Source organism: Equus caballus, chromosome 15 (assembly GCF_041296265.1).
Source record: "Equus caballus isolate H_3958 breed thoroughbred chromosome 15, TB-T2T, whole genome shotgun sequence".
Taxonomy (NCBI): Eukaryota; Metazoa; Chordata; class Mammalia; order Perissodactyla; family Equidae; genus Equus; species Equus caballus.
Genome location: NC_091698.1, coordinates 34,897,379 through 34,919,336, shown reverse-complemented (window position 1 = coordinate 34,919,336; position 21,958 = coordinate 34,897,379). Strand labels below are relative to the sequence as shown.

The window sequence follows — 21,958 nt, the reverse complement described above, 5'->3', positions numbered from 1 at the left end:
GGCCTCTCTTCGGGGTCGGGGCGGCCGCTCGCTGCCCCGCGTCGGCCGGCGGCCATGCGCGCGAGGGCGGGAGCCCCCCGAGCGGCCCCCGGCGCCCGCGGTCAGCCCAGCCCAGCCCAGCCCAGCCCAGCGGCGGGGACGCCTACAGCGCGGGCGCCGGCGGGCCGCAGACGGGGCGGGGGTCGGCCACGCGGGCCGGCCGGCCGGGAGCGCAGCGGGCGCGGGCGGCCGGGCATTTCCTCTTCCTCCCTACGCGCGGCGCGGTGACGGCCAGGCCGAGCCCGAGCTCGGACCCCGACCGCGGCCTGCAGGCGAGCGCGGGCAGGCGCCGCGCCCCAAGCAGCCGCCGCTGCCGCGCCGCCCCCGCCGCGCCCGCCGGCCGCGGGGCCTCCGGGCGGCTGGGCCTGGCGCGGGCGGCGAGAGGCGGGGCCGGCGTGCGGGCGGCGGAAGGAGGCGGAGGAGGAGGAAGAGGAGGAGGAGGAGGCGGCGGCCGGGAGCTGGGGGAGAGGGGCGGGGGGTGGGCCGGGGGAGGGGAGGAGCGGGATTTGCGGAGCGCGGCGCCGCAGCCGGGAGCCGGCGGGCCCGAGAGTGACCGAGTCACGGCGGGCGCCGGCGGAGCGGCGGCGTCGGACCCGCCTCCTGGAGGAGCTCAGCCCCGGCCAGGCCCGGCCCCATTCCCGCCCCGCGCCGCCTCCCCGCCGCCGCCGCCGCCGCCGCCGCGGGAGCGCTCCCCTGCCCACCCCGCCCCCGCGGCCGAGCCCGGGAGTCGAGTGGGAGTCGGCCGGCCGGCGCGGGCAGCGCCGGGACCCCGCGGGGGACACTGCAGCCGGAGCCCGGGAGGGGCCGCGCCGCCACCGTCTGAACTAGGATGTCCCGACATGAAGGTGAGAGGAGCCCCCGCCCCCACCCCCTCCGCCCGGGCCTCGGCCTACCCCGCCCGGGCCAGGCGCCGCGGAGGGCGGCCGGGAAGCGGCGGCGACTTCGCCAAGCCCAAGCCCGGCCCGAGGCGCCGGGCCCGAGAGCGAGCGAGCGAGGGCGGAGAGCCGCGGCGCCGCCGCCGCCACGGCCGCGGCCCTGAGCTGGGCCTGGTGCCGGAGGCGGGGCGGCCGGGCCGGCCGGAGGGTTTGCACTGTCATGGGGAGGGGGAGGGGAGGCGGCGGGGCCCGTTACCGGCGGGAGCTCGGCCCTCGGGACTGATACTGGACGCCGTGGCCCGCCCGGCCGGCCCCGAAGCCGCGGGCCCCGGCGCGGCCTAGCGCTCCTACCGCCCCGGAAGGGCCCGGCGCGGCCGCCGAGCGGGGCCACTGGCGGCGGCAGGAGACAGAGGAGCCGGCCCGGGACCCGGCGGGCGCGTCCGGTCGCCGGGAGACGACGGCTGGTGCCCCTGCCTGCGGGCGACCGCGGGGCGGGCGGGAATGCTCTGCGGCGGGGGAACGGGAAGCCCCCGCCGCCCGGAGCCCGCCCTGGCCTCGCGGCTAGGCCTCGGCGCGGCCCTGGGCTCGGGTAACCAAGTTCCCGGGGCGGATCCGGCCCGGCCGCGGCGAGCAAACTCCCTGCTCGGTCACCCGGTGGGAGCGGGACTCGCTGCCGACCGGCCGGCCGCGGGCCCCTCGACCTGCGTGCACTACCTCCCTAAACCGGGTATTGGTAAATGACCGCGGCGAGGTCTGTTAATGATCAGGGGGCGTTTGGGACATTGTTTTGCGATTTAGAAACATGATTGGGGTACAGTTGCAAATAAGCAGACAGCTCTAGCCCAATCCCGGGGCACAAAGGGAAAAATGTTTAGGGCCTATGTATAGGCATTGAGCTGGTAGAAACATAAGTTAACTTCAATTTACTGCCATATGGTTTAGAAAAGGGGGAGGTGGGTTGTGTCTTCTTTGTTTCACTACCACACGTCCTTAAATAAAAAGTATTAAGAGACTTGGCAAAAAGTTTAACCTGGTAAGGTTAAGGCAAGATTGTAGAAGTGGCTTGAAAGTATTGTGCACTCGTAATTTTAAAGCCCTGTATGGGTGATGCAGGAGTGAAGAAAGTTTAGTGAGTCAGATTAGTGTGTGCTTCACACCGTTGGAAGGGTATTCTTAGGGAAATACAGATCTTAGAGTTTCGAGGTTGAAAAACTCAGATTGATTAAAAGCATATTTAGAGCAAGTTTCAGAATTAGCATTAATAATTGCAATGTTGAGATTGACTCAGAGAACATTTTGTGTTCAAGGATTCACAAACCTAATAGGAAATATACTTTATTTTGTTCTCTTACTGTGTACAAGTGTTGGACATTTTGAAATAATAAGGTACTTAGGCTCATAAAAAATGGAAGCTATGCCTGTTTTCCCATTTTTTTATCTCTGTAATTTAAAAAGTTGTAATTAAAGTTACAATCAAATTTTAATTTGGGATATTAAAGTTTATCTTAGATTGTAGTTGTGTGCACATTGACCACCTTGAAGACAAAACGAAAGTGAGCAATGGCTGCAGGCACTCTTACTCATCTAAGAACTGGGAGAGTTAAAATTACAGAATCATAGCAATGGAAGAAGTGTGTTTGAGACCCATTCTCCATGCTTCAAGAAAACATCCAGATAGTTTCTGACTGAGTATTCTAATTGAATGGTGTCCTGGGAAGATTCCTTTAACCTCAGTAATCTTTTACAGTAATTAAAATCCCACAGTGCCAACATTCTTGAATGTAACACAAATTCTGTAATTTAAGCCCATTTTGCCCTATTTGGTCCTGTAGAAAGGCATGTGGTTGTGAAATTTCCATTACCTTTTCGTTACTTGAATATTACTGAACCTCAGCACAGTAATAGCACACCTTTTCTGGTAACTTACATAATGCCAGATGTTTCTGAAAAAGGAACATTCCTGTAATCCCCCAGTTGAAGGTTTATAGTACCTTATTTGACAAGTGATTATCTTTTGAGGGTCTAGTTCGTGGTCCAAGACAGGAATGGAAGTCTCCACAATCACATTTATTTCATTAGATGTACGTTTTATGGAATATTAGTTCAGGCTGCCATTATTTTGTCGGTAGGAATTTAACCTATCAACAAATGTAGAATTTGACATCCTCACTGTTATGATTCTTTTCTCACCATTCTCTTCTTTGGGCCAACTAATCCCATTTCTTTTGGCATTTCTTTAGTGACTTGATTTTGAGTTCTGTTAATCATCTATCCATCTCCAGCTTCTCTCTGGTTCTTGTTTCCTTTCCGTAGTGTGACCCGGAATTGGATGTAGTAGTCTGGTTAAAAGATATGAACTGTGCTGCCTGTAATTTTGTACTTGAATTGTGCTTCCTTTTCAGTGCCTTCTGTATGGGTGTAATTTGTTACTTTGTCTTTGTGCCCACTTTAATGAGTTGCCCTATATTATATGTAATGATGTAACTTTGGACAATACAGCTCCAAGATGGACATGTGTCAAGCTTAGAGTCTCTGCCTTGTGAAGCAGTGGACTACCTCTGAGAGAGGACATGCAACCAGGAGCATGGAGAAATACTGTAGCCCAGAGGATCAGCATCCTTTTTCTGAAAAAGTCCAGCTGGTAAATATTGTAGGCTTGGTGAGCCGCAAGGTCTCTGTCATCTCTGCCATTGTAGTGCAAAAGCAGCTATAGACAACCTGTAAATGAATGAGAAGGGCAGTGTTCCAATTAAAACTTTATTTATGGATGCGGACATTTGAATTTCATATAATTTTCATGTGTCATGAAATATGACTCTTCATTTTACTATTTAAAAATGTAAAAACCATTCTTAGCTTGCAGGCTGTACAAACACAGAAGGTGGCCGAATTCGGCCCGTGGGTTATAATTTGGCCACTTCTGCTCTAAAGTAGAGCTTTAGAGAGCTGATGAAACTGGAATTGTTGGGAGTCCCGAAGGGGCCCAGTCTGCTTGGTATTCATTCCATCATTTCCTTTGGGTAATGAGGAGTAAGTCCATGGACTAAACCAGTTCCGTACCTCAGTTTACACAGCTGCACCACGTGGATTGGGATAGAAGTAACTGTTTCTCAAGGATGGGAGACAGGCTGCCACCTTCCCAGACTCTGACTTGAGTGACTGTACTTTCCTGCTTGCCCATTATGAATTTCCAGCCAGAATTCTGGGGCTTCTTTTAATTCACTTTGTAGTGTTCTTGCCATGTTAACAAACATTTTACTTTAGTGCCCAGCCACTCTAAGTTCACCATACCAACACCGTCTAGTACTGTGTTGCACACAGCGAAACCAGTCATTTTCTACTTTGTAAGAGGAAATGTTTGTGATGTTTCACTATGTAATTTCTTTTAAATACATTTAAAATATGAGTATGTTATTCAGAGCTTAAAATCCATTTAATAGCTTTGCAAATTAAAAAAAATATCAAATTACTCAGTGCTTATTAGCTAAAATGAAATTATGAATGTTCTTACTTAAGTTGGAGCCTAATTGATTACCCGGAGTTAGGAATACATTTATTGCCTTAAATCATTCAACCTTTTTTTTTCATTTGCTACTATGTATAAGACACTGTTATGAACCAAGGAATGTGGGGATGAATGAATGAGACACAGCTCCTCATCTTAAATCTAGGGGGGAAGATGCATGTGTCCATAGATGCTTGTAGCTTCTATAGCACCATGTGAGACGTGCCATAAGGAAGGGATAAACAAATTGATGACAAAATAATTACCAACTCTTTTCTTCCTAATTTTGCCGAGCTTCAGAGAGGGAATCTTTTGTGATTTCTAACACTTTTTTTCTGGAGTGCCTTCTTAACTTTTTTGTGGGCTACTCTTGATTTTGGATAAAATTGTTTGAAATTTCAAAGAGTCCTTATGTTTACTTTATGTTTACCTAATTTATATTTTAGAAGACTTTTATATGTAAAAATGATAGTGTATAAATGGACAGTAGATCATATTGTCATGTTATTCTCAGAAGCATCTGATACTGTTTATTTTCAAAATGAAAAGTACAAAAGTAAGTAGACCATTAATCCAGTTTTTGAAAGTTGTACCATTTTTTGAAATGGTACCACTTTTGTTAGTAGATGTAAATTTTCTCTTCTCTAACAATGCTCTCTGACGCTAAAAACACATGCAGATAATCCCTGCGTGAACTACAATAATTTCGTTTTCAGGATTTGGGGACTGCAAAGCCAGGATTGGTAATTAGCGTGTGATTTTAATGTGGTGACTTTTGCCCTCCTGTAGCAAAGTAAATTGACTCCCAATGAAAAGATCTTTACCATCATGTCAGACGGTTTATTTTACTTTAACTATGATATATTAAAAGATTATGACATTCTTACTCAAGACTTTTTAAATTTCAATAAATCGTGAATTACATTTACCTTGACTTTCAATTAAGGATAGATAAGAATGTAAATATTTTAATTTCTAGGGTCTTTGATTTCATGGTTTCATACAAAGCTGATTTTGAAGCCTATTTTTCCCGTATTTTGACATTCACGTTTAAGTTAAAATGTAATAAAATATAACTTTCCTCTCATTTTGAATTGGAAATTCAATTTGGAAAAAAATCCTTTTAGTCTTAGAATTTTAAGATATATTAGCAACAATCTTATTTAAAGATTGAGAACTTTTTCACAGTAGAAACTTATGAGACTTCTGATGAGAAATGCCCAAGCAAATCCTTTCATATTAGGCTTGAAACATTTTTAAAAAGAAATCCATGCACTTATGAGTCATAACAATTTTCAAAACATCAGCTTTATAACATCTACCACATACATTTGCTGAGGTTTTGTTTTGTTTTGTTTTGCTTTGTTACAATGGAGGTTCCAAAAGTTGTTTTTAGTGAAGGTTAAGGTATTATTGGATTATCCTAGAAATAGTGTGTTTTTTATTACATTGTAAATATTTCTGTGGGACTACTTTCATGAATATGGACTCGGAACATTTCCTTCACTTCATATTCATAAAAGTTAAAAGTAGCATGCTGTGCATAATTAAAATCTTTGTTAGTAAAAGATTAATTTTGTATTAATTTTAGTGTTGTGTTAGGAGCCATGATGTTTTTATTTCCTTAAAATGATAAAGTATAGTTTTCTTGGTCTCTGAAGTTACTCTTTAAAATTGAGAAAAGAGCCCTTAAGAAGTATACAGATGAGAGCATTTTTTAAATATGGTAAGTTTTACATGTTACCCATGTCCTGATTCATGTTGGAGATATGGGATGAGGTAGACAGTTTCCCAAGGGAACATATTACCTAGATTTCATAGGAAGGAAGTTGAGTGGTCAAGAAAAGAGAGGGTGTTCTTGGTATGGGAAGGACCAGAGGCCAGGAGAATGTTGGCAGAAGAAAGTTAGGCAGGGTGGGCATGAAGCTTGGAAATGATCTGTAGCCAGAGGGAGTCAGAAGCAGAACACCAGCTCTCTTGCCTGATGAAATGTCCTAAGAGCTTGGTACCAGGAGGTGAAAATTCAGTGTCCTGTGAAACTAGCAAGAGATGAATTGCCTTGTTAGGCAGCTTCCAGGGTGCCATCCCTACTACCTCTCTCTCCGCTCACCCACAGTGTTTGTCAATCGTATTTTTAGTTGTTGTCTTTCTGAATAATAACAAAGCAGAGTGGGAGTCCATCCAGTTCGTGTACATGGTCACTTTATCTCTTCCATGGCCACAGTGCCAACCAGCAGTCCAGCAGACTTTGCCAATGGCCACAAGGGGTATCAAGGAGAAACTATGAATGGATTCCTGCAAACCTATCAGTGCTGCTAGAAAAACCACCTGAAATCACAAGAGGGGGTTAGTCAAGTCACCTTCAGTTAGGAGGGACAGACAATAAGTGGGTGAAGCCTCTTGACATCATGACTAATTAGGTTTGTGCATTATCTCCTGCTAAATTGTGTGGGGGTTTTTTCCCTCTTGCTAGTACTCAGTGCCAGTGTCACGAACTTCTACTTTTTCTGTAGTAAGAGGATTTTCATTAGGAGAGTCACTTTAGAGTGCCAACTTGATGAGTTGGCTGTTAGAACAGTCACAAGTGTATTCGACTGTAATTTATTTTTTGGTTTTGACTTTTCTTTCCTTTTATTGTTCCTTTAAAACTTTCGCCCTCTTCTCCCACCCAGCAAAGGTAAGGGTCCCTCAGAGGCATTCCTGCCTTGTTCTCCAGGCATTTTTTATGTTGTCATTGTTTACTTATCAGCCTCCCCCCACAAGCTACCGGAGGGGTAGGTATAGTGTTACACTTACCTTTGTACCCTACCAACTAGCATAGTGTCTGGCCTTTGGGAGGCCCAGTGAACATTTGATTGTTGGAGATGTCAGTACTTGTCTGAAAAATGGTGAGCCTGGAAAATGCTCTCCTCTGTTTTTATCTGGGGAGCTGGTTAAGAGGGAGGGAGATTGTGGGAAAGAGGACTTGGAACTTAAAAGTAAGAGGGGCTGAATAACCTACAGACTGAAAATAACAGGGGAGTTGACTTCTCGGGGCGTGGCCTAGGACTGGACTCGGGGTGCTGTTTTGTCTACTTCTGGCTCTGGTTTCAGATTAAGTGGCCATGGGTTCTGCATATAAATTGCACTGTGTGTGTGAGTTTTCTGGTTCATTCAATCATTCATTCAGTGAAAATTTATGGACTACCTACTCAAGTACCACTCACAGTCGTCTCCTGAGCTTGCCACAAGTTGTTGACCCTTGCTGCAGGATGATAATAATCAGTGGGTTTTTGAAGCACATGTTTGGGAACTAAATGCTTTCCTGTTGCATAGGCTGTGGCTCTTTTCCAGTGTGCTGGAATTAGTCCTTGAAGTTTATTTTTTATGACAGGGTAATTAAGTCATGTAATTATTTTAATGTTTTGGCAATATTTGCACCCTGCTCTTTTTTAAGCTTATTTTCATTTAAGTTTCACAATTACTTCTAATTCTGCCCAGCAGTGCAGTACTTTCCTTAACAATATTGTCCTTAGACTATGAAAGTCTGAACACACATCTGCATATGTTAAAGTATGTTTAAGGAGGTTACTCCTCATAGGTTTGTAGGTATCTTTTTGATGCTTAGAGAGAAAAGAGCTCAAAGGATTAAACACTTAATTTTTGTATTCAGCATAGTTTTTTATGAAGTCCTAATAGTTATCTAGTAACTCTTGGGGTGAGTAACTAGACCCTGCTTCCTTCTGTTATTCTTCCTCAACCAGTATTCTCCTTTGGTGTCCTCTTTGGTTGTAGAGGTCTGGCAGTGCAAGCAAATGAGAAGCTTGCTAAATTAGGAGTTAAGGACATTGAAGTAAAATGGGCAGGGATTATATAAAGGAGTTGTTACAGATGTGTCTCTTTTCTGTAAGAATGAAATACGTGCTGGGAGCTAGGGGTGGTTGGGTGCTGGGAACCAGGCAGTTTTTATAATGAGAGATCTTGTGTTCAGCCTTATTAACACTGCTAGGGATTCTGATATGGTTAATTGCAATTTGAAATGAATGTAAACTGTGCAGTGTGCTTGTATAGCTATAGATAGGGATATACATAGTGATTGCAAAGATGGGACTAATCTTTCTTTCTCTAGGAAAAATGGTGATTAGAACCTCAAGTGACAGTGGATGAGCACCTGACCTGTCGCGTTCCTATATTAGGATCAAGGCTCTTCACTCCATGTCAGACATACTGCATATCTTCATGTTCATTCATTGCTCCATATCATTTTCTACAAGCTTCATAGAAATCACTGAAAGGAAGAGGAGATAGCAAATCTACTTGCAGAATTGGGGTAGAACATCATTGTCCAATAGAAATCTAATGCAAGCCACATATAATTTTTAAATTCTCTGGTAGCCACAGTAACAAAATTAAGGAGGTGAAATTAATTTTAATAATTTAGTACTTTAACCCAATATATCACAAATAACATTTCAATATGTAATCAACATAAAAATTGTTAATGAGATATTTTTACTTTTTTCTTACAAAGTTGTAAAAATCTAGTGTATATTTTACACTTAGCACATTTTCAATCAGATGCTATTTTTTCTTTTTCTTTTTTTTTTACGAAGATTAGCCCTGAGCTAACAACTGCTGCCTATCCTCCTCTTTTTGCTGAGGAAGGCTGGCCCTGAGCTAACATCTGTGCCCATCTTCCTCTACTTTATTTGTGGGACGCCTGCCACAGCATAGCTTGTGCATAGGTCCATGCCCAGGATCCAAACCAGCGAACCCCCGGCCGCCGAATCGGAATGGGAGAACTTAACCACTGTGCCACCAGGCTGGCCCAGATGCTAAATTTTCATCAAAAATGCTTGATCTTAGGGGCTGGCCCCGTGACTGAGTGGTTAAGTTCGCGGGCTCCACTTTAGGGGTTCAGGGTTTTGCTGGTTCAGGTCCTGGGCATGGACATGGCACCACTCATCAGGCCATGCTGAGGTGGCTTCCCACATGCCACAACTAGAAGGACCCACACCTAAAATATACAACTATGTATATTTGGGGAGAAAAAAAATGCTTGATCTTAGCTGAGAAACATCTTTAGATTTGTACATTGGAAGTCTGTTAATTCATCTTTTGAGCAGATGCTGTCTCTTTTTGTAGGTATATTTTGATACAGTATTGCCATCTACTTAGTGGTCCGTTATTAACATTCTGGATTTCTGCTTCTTCAATTTCTCTCCTAAGAACCTAGATTTTACCTTACTCTCTCATCTTAAAATTATTTTTTAACCTACTTTAGCTACATATAACCGTTGCAATAGAAACCGACTTTATAAACAGCTACAAATGTATATAAATTCTAATTCCTTTGTGGGCTGTTCAGGTTAGAGGAGTAAATAATGGTTTCAGGGTGTGGGTTTGGGGACTTATTTTTAAGTCTCCTGCGTTGACAAATGTAGAACTTGTAAAAATTGTTGCCAGTCCATTGCAAGTTCTATGCTGGTGAATTCAGAGGATCGTTGTTGGTTGTCTCTGGTCATGATAGACCTTTCATTATTTGAAGAAAGTGACCTCTAGGCTTGGTAATTTATTGTAGGTGTATTTCATTGTAATGAGGTTGGACCTTTGTATCCATCTTAAAATGGCTCTTAGCATCTAACAATAGAAAAGCAGGTGGTTATGAGTCCTCTGTAAAATAGTTTAAGGAAACCGATTGTAGAGCTAATACTTAGCCCCCTATCAAGGTTAGCCACCCACTGGTGATTTCTCTCTTTTACCTGTTTGGCTTATCGTTTTAGCCAGTTAAAACTAGATTTGCAAGTAAAAATAGAGTGTTTGGAAGATAGTCTGTTAAAAATTAAAGACCTCGTGTTTTTCTGCCTTTATGTTACTGAAGCAAATTTCACTGAGCAGTCAGCTTGATGGTTCTGTTCTTTTTCAGGCCCCCTCCTGCCAGATCACTGAAACATCTGGAATTTTTTTTTAAATAACAATATGAAAAAGCTAGTACTATAGCTTTTGAGTGCTCTCATCCAGTGGTTCTCAAAGTGTGGTTCAGAACCAGCAGTATCAGCATCACCCAGGAACTTACTAGAAATGCAGATTCTTGGACCCTGCCCTAGACTTACTGAATCAGAACTTCTGAGGGTGGAACCCAGCAGTCTGTGTTTGAATAAGCTCAACCGCCTACCTGGACCCAGTTAAGACCAAAGGCATTTACGTGCGAGATGGTTTTTGCTGGTGACCTGGGCACATAACGGTTGAGGGACCACTTTTCATGGTTTGATACTAACCAAGTGGAAATGGAGCTGCTGACCTTGGGCTCATTCTGCTTGAACACCATGTTATTCTTACCTAAGGAGGTGGGAGAGGAGTGTAGCTCCCCTCTCCAGACTAGTATTGTTTATTTTTATTTACTCAGCACACATTTATTAAATGTGTATTTGGGGCCAGGCACTGTTCTGCCCACAGGGATACCATGGTGAACAAAACAGAGAAGATTCCTGTCCCTAGGAATATACACATTCTATTAGAAGGAATATACCAGGGGTATATTGCCTGTGGGCCAAACTTGGCCTGCTACCTGTTTTTGTAAATAAAGTTTTATTGGAGCACAGCCACATCTGCTCATTTACGTAATGTCCAAGCTGTTTTTGTGCTGCAGTGGCAGAGTTGAGTAGTTGTGACAGAGAAAGTTGAAAATATTTACAGTCTCTGCCTCTTTACAGGAAAAGTTCGTGGATCCCTGGGATAGACCATAAAAGAATAAATATGTAATGCTGTTAGGAGGTGACAGTTATGAAAAGCCATACAACAGGTTGAGGGACTAGAGAGTGGGGGCCTACTTTAGATACAGTGGTCAGGGAGGGCCTTTCTGAAGATGGGACATTAAAAGAAAAAACCTGAATTAAGTGAAGGGTATTTAAAGGAGGAAGGATATGCCTTTAGGTTACAGCAAGTGCAGAGGCCCTGAAACTTGGAATGTTCCAGGAACAGCAGCAAGGCCACTGTGGCTTGAGGTCAGGGATTGAGGGGGAGAGCAGTAGGGAATGCAGTTGGCCTAGCTGGGGGCCCCTTATCCCTTGTATTGCAGGCTGCAGTGAGGACTGCTTAACTGTGAGTGCTTTGGGAAATAGGTGTTAGAAGCCCTTCTTCTTTCTATAGAGGGGTCTTTTTGGCTAAACAAGTGGCAGAGGCTGGAAACTAAATACCTAGGGTTGTAGCACATTCCAACATCTGTAAGACACATTTCTTTACAAACTTTCCCCTGTGCTCATCACTTTAACTTTGTTTTCCTCAGCCCCTGTGGAGCTATGTGTTCTATTTAGCTGATGTTTCTTGAAGGCTGTGGGGTTTGGTGGAGAACACGTATCTCCTTGGTTTGAATGTAAAACCCTTAAGCCTAGAAATTGGGTCATCTACATTAGCAGCTTTCACACTTCAAAAAAATATAACACATAGTAAGAAATGTATCTGATATGATGATCCACTGGTTACATACATAGGTAGAGAAATAAGAGTTTCGCAAAAGAGTACTCCTCTTTACCATGAGAGGTGTATCCTATTTTCTATTCTGTTTCATTAAAAACAGGAATACTAGTTGTGACCTTCTAGATTGATTTCACATTCTACTCATGGGTTGTAGCTTGCTATTTGAAAAACTCTGGCCTAGGGTGTCTAATCCAGAACTTTCGGGTCCTTTGTACAAGGTAGTATAATAGATACTGTGAGGTAAATAGGAAACTCTAATCATTTTTCCTCTTGTTGGGGGGTGGGGGGGGCCTAAATATGGAAGATAAACTAGTTGTAATATGACTGGAGCAAGAAGTGTCAAATCGATTACTGCAAGTTCCGGAGTGTTGGCAAGTGGAATAGAATGTTTTTTGGGTGTCAGAAAAGGCCTTTCCGAAAAGGTGGCACTTAAACTCAAGATTTGAAGAATTACTGTATTTCCATAACAAGAGTTGAGGATAGGGGTGTCTACCAGGTAAGAGAATGGTAAGAGGTAAAAAGCTAAGAAAACATGAGGTGTGTTGGAGAGAGGTGGATCAGACAACACTGAGGAGACCGGTTTCTGGAACAGAAGATTCCTGTATGTACAAGGTAGGAGTGAGGTATTAGAGAGATTGATGGACTTACCTGAGATTCTGAGGAGGAGGTGGACAAGGACCCGTTTGTTCTGACCTCCTGTTCAGTGCTAGAAGTCTGTTTTCTCTTCTGTAAAGGGAGGATGCTAATGCCTGTCTAGCCCCTCTCCCAGGGTTGTTGTGGAGATGAAATGCCAGTGCGAGAAGAATGTTTTCTCAGTTAGATAAAGTGCTGCATAAATGTAAGGTGAGGGTATTTTTGTCATGGGAGATAAGATTAGAAAGGAAGATTGCAGCAAGGTAGATAGGGAAGTGTTTTGATTGCCACACGCTAAAGTCAGTCTTTCCCTTTCTCCATGCAGATTATGGGATGGAAGAAGGGGTAGTGCACCAAAAGTTTTAAGTAGAGAAAGGGCTTGATGAAAAGTGGTTATGTTTTAGGAAGATGAGTGTGGTGTAGTGTGTGGGGATGAATTGGTGCATGTGGCACGGAAACCAGTTAGAGGCTTTTTGGTAGAATGAGCTAAGTTAAGAGGACCTGAATTAGTCAATGGAAGTAGGAATAAAAAGGAAAAAGATGACTTGAGATAAAGTCTCATTGCGAGAGAGCAAGGACTAAAGTATCATTTCAGGACGACCAGCCAGGTTGCTGGAAGAATAGCAGGTTCTTCCAGTAAATAGAGAACATAGGAGGGGAGAGATGGAGGAAAGATGGGGAAAGAATAATATTCAGGTTTTGACATTAAGTAGAAATCAGGAGTTGAGAAATACTGCACTGGGGCTCAGGAGGGAGAAATCTTGGCTAGAGATAAGAATTTTATAGCACCTACATGGAAGCAAGGGCATTGGCTAGATTTCTAAGGAAGAAAGCATCTAGAGAAGGGAGGATCAGAGCTAAGAGAACTATGATTGTGAGGTGATTTGGAAGCCACAAAGACCCTTTGCTGACCACCCGTCTTGCAAGTATTGACTTCTTTATATGTAGGCTTCTTTGAATAGGGGTGGAAGGTAGAGTAGATGAAGAGGTGGTGGGGGGTGGGGCAACGACTAATATTAACCAAGCATCTGCTACATTAGTAGTAATATTTATTGAGTACTTACTATCTGCCAGGCACTGTGCTCAGCATTTCACATATATCAACTCTTTTAATTCTCACAACAGTCCTGTGAGATATATATTATTATCCCGTTTTTATAGATGAGGAAATTGATTCACTGAGAAGTTAAATACATTGCCCAACGTCACACAGTCTGTGATAGAGCTGGAATTCAAACCTAGGCCTGGCTTCTCAACATCAAGCTATGCTTTGTACTGGGCACTTTATAGACTGATTCCTATGCAGGGACCTCAATTAAAAGGCTTAGTAAAATTTTAAAACAACCCAGCAAGATATGTTATCTTGTTTTACAAGTTAGGAAATTGAGTCTCAGAGAGGTTAGGTTATTTGTCCTAAGTCATGCAGATAGTAAGTGGTAAAGCTAGGATTTGAACCAAGTTCTGTCAGAAATCAAAGCCCACGTTCATTTATATTTCATTCAGAGGTCAGCAAACTTTTTCTGGACAGGGCTAGATAGCAAATATGGCTTTGTAGGTCATCTGGTCTCAATTGCAATTGCTCCGTTCTGCTCTTGCGGTATGAAAGCAGCCATAAGACTAAACATAAGAGATGAGCATGGCTATGATGCAGTCAATCTTTATGGACATTGAAATTTGAATTCCATATAACTTTCAGGCATCACCGAATAGTATTCTTTTTAAAATTTTCTTTTCTAAACATTTAAAAGTATAAAAACTATTCATAGCTAGCAGGCTGTATAAAAACGGGGTGATCCAGATTTGGCCCGGGGGCCAAGGTTTGCTGACCCCTGCTTTAATCCAGTCCTTTAATGTATTGAATACAACATTGTGTCAGGCACTGGGGACAAAAACAAAGAGAGTTCCAGTCTTCTAAGAGGAGACCGGTGATTATAGTACAGTGTAGTAAGAACTATAACAAATTTATCCTTACAACGTAGAGTGAAAGAAGAGACATGGGAGGCTTCTCAGTTTTATAGATAAATTCATGAGGGTATCCCAAAAGAAGTCATGCATTTGAGCTGGTGGTTGCTGAATTGCTAGGTGTGCGGTGTCGGGAGAGTATCCCATGGAGAGAGACGTGAACAGAAAGAGTTTTCCTTTGAAGGGAGACCATAAGAAATTTAGTATTACTGGAGCAGAAAGGGAGGGACTCATGCCAGGAGATGAACCTTGGCAAGAGGGTAGGGCAGCGGGGAGTAAGGTTTTAGGAAATTTTAATCCAGGGATCCGATGTTTGTGTTTTAGAAAGATGTGCTCTGAAGTCTGGATTTGCAGGGAGGAGTGGGTCGGCTAAGGTACGACAAGGTGAGGTCACTGCTGTAGTGGGCACAAACAGGAGACATATTTGGTGATTGATCAGGCATAGGGATTGGAAGAACAAAAAGTCTAGGAAAACTCAGGGTTTTGAAAAGCTTGATTAGTTGGGCTGTGCCCTTCGTTGAGATGCGTATCTGGGACAGAGAAGCAGGCTTTGAGGTTGAAGGTGAGAAGCAGGAGAAAGAGAAGTGACTTCCATTTTTAGCATGTTGGATTTGAGGTACCTAAGGGACATGCAGGTAAGGAAATCCAGGCACAGTCTTAGCATGTGGGTCTGGAATTCAGGAGGAAGAGGTCTGGCCTTAGGTAAAAACGTAGTAGAGTCAATTCCTCAGTGGTGGTGAAAACATGAGAGAAGGTGAGGAGACTGATCTTCAAGCCTTGGGAACTCTTATTTAAGGAGCAGGAGACTGTGTGAATGCGAATAGGCTGGAGAGTAGGAGGAGAACCAGAAGAGGATTGGCACTGAAACTTAGGAAGGTGATTTTCTGGAAGGAGGATATGGTCAGTATGCTGCAGAAAGGTCAAGAAGATAAGGACTGAAGTGTTCATTGGCTGGAGCTGTTGCAGTGAGGAGGTTATGGAACTTAATGAGCACTTTTAAAGGAGTGGGCTGGAGCCCAGATTGCAGTGTGTTAAATCCTGAATGAACCTGAGAAGTTGGGAACACTAGCTAAAGATTTAGCTATGAAGGGAAGGCGAGATGACAACAGCTAAAGGTATCTTTAGCACCTAGCACAGGGCTTGGCAGTTCCTTGAGACTGGGAAAATTCATTCATTCAACAAATACTCTATGCAGGCGCTGTTACTGAAACTGGGCATAGAGTAATGAAAGGTGAGAGGAGGTTCTCATTGTACGGCTTATGCTTCGGGGGGGAGGGCAGAAAAGAAACATTTAATTTTGGTTAGTGATAAATATTCTGAAGAAAATAAAGCAGAGTGAGGGAATAAGATTGGAATATGATGGAAGGTGAATGGCTGGTCTGTGTGGCTCTTTTTAAAAGGGTGGTCAGGAAGGCCTTTCAGGGGAGCTGACTCCTCTCAAGCAAAGACTTCATCATGAATAAAAGCCCTGGGAGTAGGTCGTTTGAGGAACAGGGTAGCTGGAGCTGGCTAGGCAAAGAGGGGAAGTAGAGAAGATGAGGTGGGGACAGACTGGATCCAGATCATAGGGGACGTTATAGGCCGTGGGGAGGCATTTGAATTTAATTCTTTGAATGTAGAGTGCTAGTCTAGTATAGGCAAAAGCAAGTGGATGAGAAGAGGGCTGTTTACTGAGATGGGGAGACAGGAGGAGGGGAGGAGCATTTTTGGCAGTGGAGGTCAAGAGTTCTGTTTCAGACATGTTAGGTTAGGGACGTCTGTTCAATTTGTTCAAGTAGAGAAGTGTAGGCCATTTGGATGAATAAACTGGAGTTCACTTGGTTGAATGAGTATGAATATGTACATGCTCAGCAATATCATTATAGATCTGAAAGCCACAACTTGATGTCATTGTTGCCCTTTTCTCCACTTTATTGTGGCTCGAGTTCCTTAGACCTTTTACTAGGTAAATGTCTGCTTGGGGGCCCATGAATGTTGTCTTTTTCCCAAAGTAGCAGGAAAGAGGGAGCATAAAAGTGGAAAGCCCCCAATGTCTCCTCTGCCAGTGCTGCGGTAAGACGGTCCAGGCCAGAGAGCTCCCTGTGGGAATTAGGCCAGTTTGGCAGCTGACTAATGAATTAGTTTGTTTTAGTTCTTTTCTCTCCAATAAAATCAAGAGGAAGATAGATAATAGACCTTTTGCTCCAGAAGGAAATCAGCTTTCTTCCCTTTTTTCCCAAATAGCGTTGCAGTCTAGAAAGGCTGAGTCATAATACTGAGATCACAGTCAGGACTAGAACTTAGATCCTGTGATTCTTATTCCAGCCCATTTTCTATTGTGTATGCTGCTGGAATGAAGTGACCCAAAAATGCAGGCTCAGAGAAAGCTTATTAGTGTATAGACACTCCAAGGCTACACGTCTGCAGTGGATAAAATTTTCCTATTTACTCAAGTTTTTTCTGAGATACTGAATAGTAAATTTAGGAATGGGACTTTGGAGTCAGACTGCCTACGTTCAAACCCCAGCTTGGTCACTTACTAACTGTGACCTCAATAAGTTGTTTATCTCTCTGTGCATCATTTCATGAAATGGGTATAATGCCTAGTAACCTCAGGGTGGTTGTAGTTGATGGTTATTGTATATAAAATGTTTCGAGCTGTGCTTAGTGTATAGTAAGCACTCGTTTGAGCCGTCTTCATCATTTTCATCTTCGATGTAGAAAACAACTATTTATCATACTTCTATATTCTTTACATATGAGTGCTAACAATATACAAAGTATATTTCCTTATATAAGATGTGGTCCCTGCCCTCAAGGAATTTGCATTCTAATGGTGAAAGAAGTATAAAAATATAGGAGATACTGAAAGGCTTACCTACTTAAAATTGTAGGACAGTGAGAGCTATGAATAGTCTCTTCCTTTTCTGACATTCTGTAAATCTAAGTGTTCAGATGAAGGCAGGGAGACTGAGGAGAAGGGATTTGAGCAAGCTTTGTGGAGAAGGGACTTGCCTGGATAGAGTAGAAGCAGATAGACATTCAGCAGAAGTGAGTGTGTAATAAGAAGGCCTAGGCAGGAAACACAAGGGAGGTTTGTGAACAGTGAAAAGAACAGTTTGCTGAGAAAATGCACATGAAAGATAGTAGGGATTAGGTTCCATCAAGGGTATACCAAGTCCAAGCATACCTTACCTCTTTTTTTAATTGGACGTCTAAATTGCTATTTCGAAGTGTCATCAAAGACAGTGTCTCTCCTTCATTAGGGTGTTTCAAAGACTGTCGTTGTCCTCATGGACAGGACAGGTGTATTGGATGATGATATAAGAGGAACTCATCACTGATTGGATCAACACTCTGTGAGCTACTCAAGGGTTAGTGGCAACCTAGAGTAAAGAGAGGAGTAGGGAGATGATTCTTATCTCTCTTTTCTCTACTAAGATTTTTTTTTAAGTGACTGAGAGTAACACATAGTTAATATACTCCCGTTTTATTACCCAGTTTCAACACCTCAACATTTTGCCATTTTTATGTCAATTTCCTGCCCCCTCCTATTTTGGGGTTTGAATATTTTAAAGCAAATCCCAGATCTGCGTATCATTTTACCCACAGATATTTCAATATTTAGCTGATAGGGATGCAATAATTAATAATACAATAATTAATTCTTTAATATTATCTAGTACCTAGTGCATGTTCAGTTTTCCCAGTTGTCTCAAAAATGTCTTTAGTTTGTTAAAATCAGGATCCAAACAAGGTCTGCATATTACATTTGATTGGTATTTCTTTTAAAATCTCTATTAAACTATAACAGACCTCCCCCTTTAAAAAATGCTATTTATTTGTTGAAGAAACTGGATCCTTTCTTTGATGGCATTTCCCATATTCTGGCTTGCATTTTTATGATGTCATTTTAACATATTACTTAATTTCCTCTATTTCCAGTGATACTCTGTTCTAGAGGTTTGATTCTTGATGTTTGTTTGTCTTGGTAAGAATATTTCATAGGTGCTGAATATTTCCTAATACTTATTATATCACAGTGAGAAACCCATTATGTCTTATTGTCTCCGTGGGTTCAAATGTCAGCCTCTCCCTCCGTTGGCAGTCACTGATGTAAATTCTCTTGATCTGTTGTTTCATAGTGGTTGCAAGATGTTGATTTTTCCAAGTCTTATCATTTTTCCTGTGTTTATTCATTGGAGTTTTTCTATAAAGAACTCTTATTCACATACTGTAAAGACATCACTGTAATACTCTAATATTAAAGGAAAACAATAAAATGAAATAATGTATAATAAAATAATTCTCAAGATTTTAATACTCAGGCATAATTATGTTATGGGAAATAATGGAGAGATTAGATACTTTGTACTTATAGCAGAATCACCATGAATGTGACAGCTTGAAATGCAAATCCATAACAGACCTGTTGTGTTGGCAATTCACATATCTTAAACAATGTTGCCATCAATGCTGTTTCTTTTTAAACAATTCGTAGTGTCAAGTTCTAAACAATTTACCCAAACAGTTTTATTACTGATGATTTCAGTGTGTGTTAAAGTCACGCAAAAGTAATTAGTGTCTATATGTAAAATTGAGTTAGTTTCTAAGTTCAAATAATTATGAATAGATTTTTTTATTGGGTTATTTGAAAGTCATGTGAAAGTATTGTGTAGTATTGTCCATCACATTGCAGGTTTCTGAATCCTGGGCATTGATCTCTCAAATGCCAAGGTGACACCCAGTCATTGTGACAACTGTATTTCCAAAGATTTTTTCTTTTTTTTAGATTGGCACGTGGGCTAACAACTGTTGCCAATCTTTTTTTTTTTTTTCTTCTGCTTTATCTTCCCAAACCCCCCCTGTACATAATTGTATATCTTAGTTGCATGTCCTTCTAGTTGTGGGATGTGGGATGCGCCGCCTCAACATGGCCTGACGAGCAGTGCCATGTCCGCGCCCAGGATCCGAACCCTAGGCCGCTGCAGCGGAGCGCGCAAACTTAACCACTTGGCCACGGAGCGGGCCCCCCAAAGGTTTTTTATTTTCCTTTTTCTCCCCAAAGCCCCCTGGTACATAGTTGTGTATTTTTAGTTGTGGATCCTTCTAGTTGTGGTATGTGGGATGCCACCTCAGCATGGCCTGACTAGCGGTGCCATGTCCATGCCCAGGATTTGAACCGGCGAAACCCTGGGCTGCCGAAGCAGAGCAAGCACACTTAACCACTCGGCCACAGGGCTGGCCCCATAACAACCATATTTTCGAAAAGCCGTATTTTCGAAAAGCTCTCTCGGAGGTAGTTATCACCCTCTTTGAGAACCACTAATTAAGTGAATATATTAAGACAGGAAATCAAACAACTGCTATAAGTAAACATTTGAAAATAAGAGATAAAACCATCTCCCTTTCTACTAATATTACTTTATACATAGAAAACCTAAGAGATTCTTTAAAAATGATTAGACAATGAGATAATTTAGTAAGTGGCTAGGTGTATACCTAGAAGTGAGAATTGCTGGATCACAGGGTAAGTGTGTGACTTAGTTTTCATTTAAAAATTTTTATTGTACTCACTTTTTTGCCCTCATAGAATTGCTTGTTCCTTCCTGATTGTTACCAGTCTTCAGAGTATTAAACCTTTTCTATATTATAGGACTTTTTCCCAGTTGCATTTGCCTTGTATATGGTGTCTTGGCTGCTCCAGAGATTGTCACTTTTATTGGAGACATATGCCTTTTCTTTACACCTTCTGGATTTCATTATGCCTAAAAGGTCCAACTTTTGGCCTTTGGCCATACCCACATTTTGTTTGTTTGTTTGTTTGTTTGCTTTTAAGACAGAAAAGGCAAAAAAGAAATTGAGGGAGTAACTTGAAGGCGTATATGTGGGACGTAGGGAAGGGGAAAGCTTTCGCTTCAGAGACAGGAGGAGGATGTGGAGGTGGAAAATAGATCACAGAGTAAGACCAAGAGCCCCAGAGTGGGAGTGGAGGGACCTTGTAGGAGAATTGTTGACCATAGGTCTGTTCAGTTACTGGGGGAGAACTTTAGCAGTGTCTTGCTTATTTGACCTTGACTTATAGCAAGAAATACATTTTTACAGCACCTGGAAAACACACACATGAGGGAAACAAAAGTTTCATGAAACAGTACCCTAACTATTTGCAGTATACTCTTAATAGTTTCCAATTCTGTTCAATTTTCAAGAAATTCTGTTTAAGATCCACTAAAGTAGTGATTCTCAATGCTTTTAGACCCAGTGCCTCATTTATTTTTGTAACATGTATTTTAACATTCTGTTGATTTTCCTGAAATAGTCAACAGAAAGTCATCACCTACCTTAGATGTTAACAGTGAAGTAGTTGAGTACCTGCACCTACTTACAGCAAATACACTTGGATTTCAAAGCAGCTCAGAAGACAAACCCTTTAAAAATTATGGGAAAATCTAAGAGCTGAGATACGTGTAGATACTAGAATAAAAACTGTTAGAATAGGGGCCGGCCTGGTGGCACAGCGGTTAAGCATGCACGTTCCACTTTGGCGGCCTGGGGTTCTCCAGTTTGGATTTCGGGTGTGGACATGGCACCGCTTGACAAGCTATGCTGTGGCAGGCATCCCACATATAAAGTAGAGGAAGATGGGCACCGATGTTAGCTCAGGGCCAGCCTTCCTCAGCAAAAAGAGGAGGATTGGCAGCAGATGTTAGCTCAGGGCTAATCTTCCTCAAAAAATAAAAAATTTTTAAAAATTTAAAAAATAAAATAAACTGTTAGAATAAATAGAAACAAAATATGATAAGAGAAAGGGAAATGTTAAAAAGAGGGGGAAATGTGATAGGAGAAAGAAGGAAATAATCTTACTTGATGTAGGGATACCAAATTAAATTAGACTGTTAATACAGAGAAGTAAAAGTACTATCACATACTCACCAATGAGTTTGACCTTATTTATAAGTGTGGCGTCAAATAATTCCCTGTGAAATGGCCTGGCATGAGACAAGGAGGTGAGGAACTCTCACAGAAAACCTGGAGGAATCCACCATTAGCAGCCTGCATTCAGACTCTAGTACTTAACCTCCTGCTGAGCATATCCTTTGATAGGCAATGGAGAGGAGAGGATGGCTTAGAAAAAGAAACAGTAACAGCTATGTGGTAGACTGAGGGACATTACTAGAGTGAAAAAGAAAAAGAATAGCAACCCCCAAGTAAACATTTAATATTATTTTTAAATTATTATTATTGAAATTATTAAATAATTATTTTAAAAAATTTAAAAATTATTTTAAAATATTTAATTTTCAAAGCATAGATTTCTAATCATTCTACCACAAAAAACTATATATAGGATGACCTTGATGTGAAATATTTTTTAATGTTAAAAAATTTGGAAAGAACCCTCTTTCATAAGTCCCTACTAACAATAATATTTGGAAATAAATCTGTTCAGAGGAGTCTCTATTACCGATTGGAAAGGTCCAGCCATAAAAGCATCTGGTACAGGTATGCT

At 42.4% G+C, this 21,958-nt stretch overlaps 1 protein-coding gene across 2 annotated transcripts in view; it reads left to right on the top strand.

Moving 5' to 3' along the window:
- Positions 1–434: 434 nt before the first annotated feature.
- Positions 435–21,958, top strand: part of KCMF1 (potassium channel modulatory factor 1) — a 67,080-nt gene continuing 45,556 nt past the window's right edge. The window contains exon 1 of one of the 2 annotated variants that reach the window (XM_023618814.2): positions 435–884. In XM_023618814.2, coding sequence (XP_023474582.1) covers positions 869–884 — 16 coding nt within the window. In that variant the 5' untranslated portion in view covers positions 435–868. Of the gene's footprint in view, positions 885–2,509; positions 3,556–21,958 lie in introns of those variants that run through there. The other variant, XM_070236218.1, reaches the window with a different exon arrangement.